A 7,974-nucleotide genomic window follows, 5' to 3' on the forward strand; every position below is an offset into this window, starting at 1 on the left:
TTCAATATGTAACAATAAAGTTATAGTTATGAGGAATAAAGTCAATGTTGGCATTTTAAAATGATTATTTAATTTGTGAGGTTTGTCAGCTTGTATATTGAATTATCAAATGTTTGGTTCTATACAGATCTCTGTAATAAATGTATGTGTACTTCACTCTGTTACAACGGTTGTTGGACTCCTGCTGGTTTATAGCCAGTGGCGTTGGGAGCGAAGGGAAACCCAGTGGCGTCGCGTTAGGGAGCACGTTGCCCGGAAGTGATTGAAAGATGATTGTGTGTGGTGGGAGTCCAACATTTGATCGACTTAAGTACGGCTCACGGATTGTATTTGGTCGGGAACTACTGTAAACGGAGATGAAAAAGAGATTCGAGCTTGGGGAGCAATGAGAAGGTATTTTCTGTGTGAGTTCTTAATCACTGCAGGGTCGTTTGAGGGTTTGTGACTCTGAGACCGGTTATGATTATAACAGGGAGGGTAAAAGAAAGATAGGATTTAAGGTAAGTTGACCATAGCGAGTAGGACATGACGCATTAGTGTACACACTAGAAATGCTACCAGGTGTAAGCGGTAGAATAATTGATGATATAATAGGTTGATGAGCGACTTTCTAGATTTAGAATGTGTAATTAGGTCAGGCTGTTAGTCATGGTGTTATTTATTACTTTACTATCTCGTTAGCGTAAAGATTTTTAAATGGGATGTTATAAATGAGTTTGAATTTATTTTAAAGATTTAGAGGTTAGTGAGAAGCTGTGTTAAGCGAGGTGGGCTGTATGTGAAATACTGTTTTTCGTACTCACACAATCTACCCTATGTGGTACATATATTGTAAATGTGCTTGTGTTTTATTCATGTTTTCATTTTCTTCTTCCATTACATTTCGGATAATTTGTAAATATATTTAGAGGTCTTAAAGCATGTTTTCTTATGATGTTATGTTAAATGTTGTTTTTGTATCTTGTCTTAAATAATTTGTCTGTTGTTGATTGTTGAAATGGAGCTGCTCCCGTGCCGCGTTTCACGTTTTTACTTTTATACCTTGTTTGCCACTTTAAACTCAGGGTCAACGCTATTACTAACAACTGCGTTTGGACGAGAAAGCGCGCGAGGCAATAAAAGATACAAACGGAAGATGAAAATATATCTGATGGGGAAGACATAAATAATGAAATATAACATAAAATAGTACCAGCTCAGGCGTGATTGCATTGACAAGTTGATATGATACGATCTTAACTTTATTGACAGATCAGTCCCATTTTTTCTTAGCATCTATAGCAGCTCCATTGGCAACATCAACACAACAAATATTTAAAGACAAGATACAAGGAAACAGACATTTAATAAACATCAACTAAAGAGAAACATCGCCTTAGACGCTATATACAATATTGATGACCACACATTATTGCACGAATGTAATGAGAAGAAGGAATTGAACAACATGAATACAATACACAAAGGCACTAATATAACAGTATATATGTCCACATAGGGGGTATATTGTGTGCTAGATGACGAAATAACAGTATTTTCACATACAGCCCAGTCCTGGCTTAACAGCAGCTTGCTCACTAGACCTCTAAAGTTGCTGTAAAATATTTCTAAACCTCATCTTATAAGCATGTCCCAATGTAACGAGATTATAGTGGCTGCTAAGATAGGGTAAAGTAATTAATGATGTGACATTTTTCACCCATGACTAACAGCCGGGGTGATCCTAATGCGAGCACGTCTGGAGGAGATCCTAAAATGTCTGCGTCATGCAACCGTTATCTATAGTTCTCAATTATTTGCTTATCTCGCTTTTTACCCGTTTGTAGCATTTTCGTAGTGTTGTTACTCTTAAGAGGCTCATTTCCCGTATTTGTCGGCACACCCTCGCTTAAAGTCCATGTCGTGCGCTTTTCCGTTATTAACCAGCCGTCCCTGTGTGTGTTATGAAAGGTTTTCTGCATGTAAACGGTCTCCAGAGTTCACAAACCCTCAAAGTACACCCTGCAGGGAGTAAAACTCTAACACAGAAAATACCTCTCATTAGCACTCTCCGCTGCCCAGACGCCTCGTTGGAGACGTTTCTCGTTTTTCACTTGGGTTTTCTTCCTGGGTACAGTGATGTGCTCCATCAGTCCAAATGGATCCAATCCGATGGGAGCCGTTACGTTATCTGGGTGGATTGGTCAAATCGTGACTTCCTCACACACACACACACTCAATCTTTTCTCAGATGCAGCTCCGGCAATTTCTCCTCCCTGAGACGGCGGGACGCGGCGAGGCTGTGAGTTTGTGTGGGTTTCGCTGTGTCTCGCTGTCTCGCAGACGGCCACTGGGCTCACAGGGAGGGGGGGCAGGAGCTCCAACAAGCCGTTTAGTACAGAGAGTGAATACCTGGTGAATACACATACTATACAGAGATGCTGTATGAGAAACCAATGAGATTTTGGAAAATTGTACAATATAAATCTATTCTAGTAGACCTCAACAATGGAATTATGATCAGTAGAAATGGCCATGACATGGGACCTTTAACCAGGAACAATAAGGCAATGTTCACATTATGAAAACTACATCCTGACTAGAGTTTCAAGAACTCGAGACTGTGAATCCTGACTGTAATGTGAAAGTTGAGCTTGTATGATGCAGTATAATTATCAATACCATTTTCTCATTTTCTTAGTGTTTGCACTTCATGTCTTGTCCTCTATAACACATCTGTCCCCCTTCATTTCATGTTCTTTATCATTTGTTATCCAATATCCCCTCTTAGTCACTGACTGTCCTTTGCACAACCAAATATCAACCACATGCAGTCTCTGACCCAAGAGATATTCTAACACATTTCTGTCTCATCATGGGGCAAATTGCTTAAACGGTAGTACAAAAGTTTGCTTGTCTTCCTGTTGATCCTCTCTCGGCCTGCGTTTGTCATCGTTTGTCATCTCTGCATAAAGATGATGTTTGTAACAGGCGACTAAAAGAAGAGACCAAAATGAAAACACAGAGGCAGTCAAACCTTGTCCAAACATCTGCTTGTGTAAATGGGTCAGTATACTCATGTTAGTTTGTTTCTTTGAGCAGCTAGCTTCAATCTGAAGACCATACAAAGTGCCAGTTTAATAATCCATGAAGTTATGCCTTTTAAACAACATAACCCCACTGATGCTCTCGATTCCCTCTGGCCCAATTCCACATGTTTTATTCCATCTCTGCCTCCCCCTCATGACAAGCTACTTTTGTAGCCACTACTTGTCTCCTCTGTCACTTTTTCTGTCCTCCTCTTTCTCCGCCTCCTCCATCTTTACAATTTCCATAGTTCTTTTCATACACAGCCCACGCTCCATCGCTCCTGTCACACTCCTCCAGCTCTCACTTGCTCCTGCCGCACAGTTTACATCCAGATTCTTAATACTGTTTCTCTTCATTTCTCAACATTTCTCCCTCTCTGTCGGACCTGCTGGGACTCAGGCTGTAAGTCTCACACTTCTTACCTTCTAAAGCAATCACCTCAGTAGTTACCAGTTTAAAGATGTTATTTTGTAAAGTACACAGGATCTGATGTAACTCCTCACTGTGTTGCCAGACTTCATGTTTGTTGCAGGCAAGTTGCATAACCACATCTTCCCGGTCTTTGTTTGATTGTAAACTTCACCTCAACCCAAACTCCTGGAGACTGTACGCCTCTCCACACACTGAAATGAAGAACATATTGTTGTAATCAAAGTTCTGGAGATAAAGAGTGTTTTTTATTGTGAGGTCAGAGCAGTCGCATTACACCACATCCTGACATGTCATGACAGCTACCTATTATCCTAACCATGCCTTCCTGTGGGTTCATTGTTCCTCAAATTCACATTTTCCTTTTATCCCTCCATGTTTTATTTTGTCCACACAGTCGAGTGAAGTTCTCGGCACCCAGCTGGTCGCCCTGGAGTCTGAGAAGGCGGAGCTTGTGCAGTCTTTGTCAAAGGTGGAGGCGGAGCTAGCTGTGCAGGGGGAGGAGCTGGAGAAAGTCCAGAGCTCGCTGGCGACTGAGAGGGAGAGCGGGGTGAAGGCAGCCGAAACGCTGCAGAATCAGCTCAATGAGAAGGTACCTGATCACTTTATCAAACATCTTTCCTAATCCACTTTCTGAATGAGCTGAATAAATCATCAGATGTTGCTGTAGCAAGAACTGGACCCAGCATGTCCAATGAGCCTCTTAATTCTAACATTTGGAGCTTTAGCCCAATATCACAAAATACACATTTGTCTCAGTTGGCTTTACCCACAGTATATGACACTCTCTGTCCCTAGACTCTTGCAATACACAAGGCAAAACTCCATAAACAAACTTACTGTACAATTTCATGGGTGAAAAACGACACCCCAGGGTGGGCAATAGAGAACAGGACAGACAGACATGCAATATACTGTATGTTGTGTTGGAGAATAACTTAATAAACTTACAACATAGACCATCCAAATAACAATAATTCCCCGGGCGCTGTTCAATTCAATTCATTTTCAATTCAAGGCTTTAATGTCAAAGTGCAACATATATATATATAGGACCTAGAACAGATAAAATAGTGCAAGTAAATACAAATATAATAGAAATAGTGCAAGAAGAGTCTATATACAAATAAATGGAATATGAAATATTATAATAGCTGCCCACTGCTCCTAGTACTAGGATGGGTTAAATGCAGAGGTCAAATGTCACTGTGTGTGCTGTTTGCATGTGTGACCATTAAAGAGGGTTTCATCCTCTGATTCTATCTAATGATAATGTGAACTCATATGAACCTGAAGGACCTAGGAGAATGTCAAAAAGCTTCCAGGTGCTGCCCAAAAATAATTGATGTCACTTTCTATTAAAGGCTTTTATGTGTGTGTTTGCGTCCCCAGGAGAGCAGGGAGCAGGCGTTGGAGAGCCAGCTGGTGGCGGCGCGCTGGTCCGGCCTGCAGGGAGCTCTGGAGGAGGCAGAGAGGATCATCACGGACTCGCTGGCTCAGATCAACGACCCGGCACACATCAGCTGCACCAGCTCCGCAGGTCAGAGCTGCTGATGCTAGTTAGCACTGTGTGTAGTGTTTGTGTGCATGCCTACGTGTTGGTTTCTAAGCTCTTTGTTTTTGTTTATCTGTGCAGACTACCTAGCATCCAGATGTCAGGCCTCTTTAGTTTGTATGGACAGACTCCACTCTGCCAGAGAGGCCTTCCTGGCTGACAACACAGGTGAGAGCGTTTTTAAGGCAAGGCCAGTTTATTTGTGTCACACATTTCTCAAAGTACTTAATGAGAATCATGAGATGCCCTTGGGCGTCATGCAACATAATAACACTATAGAATGAAAAAACAGTCATTAATCAAATAAAAATAGGGTCAACATCGAATAAGACTGGTACAAAATACAAGAATAAGTACTGTGTTAGAAATAAGAGATTATTTCATTTATTAAAAGCGGCAAACAAAAAGGTGGATTTAGATTCTGTATGTATCAACATTATGAAATATAATCAGACATTTTGACTGATGCTTTAGTGCCGTTCGATAACTGTTTATCTACTCAAAATGTTCATGATTAACGTAGTTGAAACCACAGACTTTTAAAATAATTATCATTTTGAAATCCCATTATATCCACACAAGTGTTTCCAGTGATTAACTGAAGATGGGCCTTTGGGAAACTATGCAGAGAATTATGCACTATTTCAAAAAGTGAGCAGGTGCAACCTAGCTGAGAAGCTAGTGAGGGAAATATCATAAAAAGCATGTCTGTGCAGATCCAACCAGAGAAGAGGTCTAATCAGTCAAAATAAGTGGAAACACCTGTGAGGACGAAGAACCGGTGTGTGCGGGCTGAGCTAGTGTGTAATTCAAATTTGGGAGTAATATCAAAGAACAAAATAAATTGAAGCGAGAGGGCAGGAAGCATAAATATATAGTTGTATGTTTTTAGTATTTGTTAATAATGGGAATCCTAAAAAATCACTTGTTTCCTCTAGGTGTATCTGAGCTGGTTCGAGTGGTGACCCAGTGTGGCCACCTGGTGGGAGATACCATCATTCAGGGCAGCGCCACCTCCCACATGGTGCCTGTGGAGCAAGCTGATGGTAAGAGTGTGTGTGTGTGTGTGTGTGTGTGTGTGTGTGTGTGTGTGTGTGTGTGTGTGTGTGTGTGTGTGTGTGTGTGTGTGTGATAATTATCTCCTGATATTAATCTGTGGGTAAGTCAGTTTCTGAAACATGTTGTGACATGTCATTAGGTAATTTATATCTCCTCATGTGTTATACGTGTACTGTAAGGTTTGGCATTTTAAGCCAAAACTGTCGTCTCTATCTCTGCTGTTAGTGTTTTAGATCTTGTTTTAGTGTTTATATCTCAATGTCCTGCAGTTAGAAATAAACAAGTAAAATAAAGTAGCTGACTTCCTTCAGTGTGATGTTTGCAGGGTTTTGCTCCCCTGGGAGATGTGAGCAGCCTGGGCCAGTCTAAGCATGCCTAAATATAATGGAGCTCTGGCCTGCAGTCCTTTCACTACAATCAAGTTTCATAACATAGAATCCAAACTGGGTCAAACTGAAGCAACAATTGAAGCTTGACCCTGAAAATAAATGCTGACCCTATGTTTGATCCATAAACCGTATATAACAGAAGGTTTTACTTTGTGGAAACATTTGAATGCAGCATTCAAAAGCTTTTCTTCAATCTGATCACATCAGTTGTCTGTCCTGCAGCTATAAAAACAGGCGGGCAGCTGCTGTAGTTTTGGTTTCCCCTCTTCCTCCTATCAGATCATAGCGGCTGTTTCAGCTGTCAGCTGACACTTTGCCTGAGGGGATGTCATCAGTATAATTAACACTGCAGCTGCAGCCGCTAGTGGCGCTGATGCATATCAGAGTTAACAGAAGAAATGATTTGGTAATTTAACAGACAATTAAGTGTGAATGATTTTGCAGCATCACATTTGTTAGCTTTAACTCTTGTAAGTGTATCTATATTTAATATTATCAGTGGTGCTTTCCTTTGTGTATATGTTTTACACACTTTAATGCCCTGTGTGTCCTTGTCTCAGCCCTGTCAGACAGTGTGAAGTTGTGCGGCGCTGAAGCTCTGGACCTGCTGGGCCTGATGAAGCAGAGGGACAGCCTGACGGCAGCAGACAACAGCAGGCTGAAGGCCGCTCTGGAGGCCATCCTGGCCACTGCAGAGGTCCATACTCACTACTATGCTATACACATACAACATTTGCACTCCCTAATCATAAAATGTGCCAAAGTATCCCCAGAGTGGCTGTATAATGAGAACAGTGATTAGCTTAAAAGGAGCCTTTCTTATTTTTAACCTGGATTTTTGTGCCTTAAATGACTAATGGGAACAAGTATTTAAAAAAATTGGTCCAGTATTGAGCACTGCAGCCGTCTGCTGCAAACCGGGCTGCAATGAAATCCATCAGGAGAATTAGAATTGAAAGTGCCTTTTTTGTTGCCACTGGTTGGCCAGGATTGATGATATTATTCATTAGCAGTATGCATGATCCAGTCGGTTACACAAAGTCTCAATCTGTTAAAGTTTTAAAGCGACGTGCTGGTGTTTGCAATGTAGATTATTGTGATCTAAGACTCTTTAATGTCATTAAATACATATTTAGCTGATTTTGACAATGGGAATGATGACCATTTTTGAGCAGATTTGCCCCAATGTAAGATATTACATTGCTCAAAACTGGATAAATATGTTATCATTAGGGATGTAACGATATATCGAATATCGCGATATCGTGGTAAATAGAAGTCTCAATACCGTCGTGAGACTGACAAAATATACCGCGATTTAAAAAAAATTCTTTAAAAAAAAAAAAAAAAAACTTTATTTAACCAGATGGTCCCATTGAGATCATCGATCTCTTTTTCAAGGGAGACCTGTCCAACATGGCAACAAGTAGGTTACAACATGAACATAAAACAACAGATAACACAAAAGGACAT

The 7,974-nt window shown here is 40.8% G+C and overlaps 1 protein-coding gene across 3 annotated transcripts in view; it reads left to right on the plus strand.

Moving 5' to 3' along the window:
• hip1 (huntingtin interacting protein 1) overlaps positions 1 to 7,974 on the plus strand; it is a 68,450-nt gene that overhangs the window by 37,130 nt on the left and 23,346 nt on the right. For all 3 annotated transcript variants that reach the window (XM_010770866.1, XM_010770867.1, XM_010770868.1), the window contains 5 exons: positions 3,896 to 4,090; positions 4,891 to 5,038; positions 5,135 to 5,221; positions 5,992 to 6,099; positions 7,062 to 7,198. In XM_010770866.1, the coding sequence (XP_010769168.1) occupies positions 3,896 to 4,090; positions 4,891 to 5,038; positions 5,135 to 5,221; positions 5,992 to 6,099; positions 7,062 to 7,198 (675 nt within the window). The remainder of the gene's footprint in view (positions 1 to 3,895; positions 4,091 to 4,890; positions 5,039 to 5,134; positions 5,222 to 5,991; positions 6,100 to 7,061; positions 7,199 to 7,974) is intronic.

This window comes from Notothenia coriiceps, unplaced genomic scaffold (genome assembly GCF_000735185.1).
Source record: "Notothenia coriiceps isolate Sejong01 unplaced genomic scaffold, NC01 NC01_scaffold00009305, whole genome shotgun sequence".
NCBI lineage: Eukaryota > Metazoa > Chordata > Actinopteri > Perciformes > Nototheniidae > Notothenia > Notothenia coriiceps.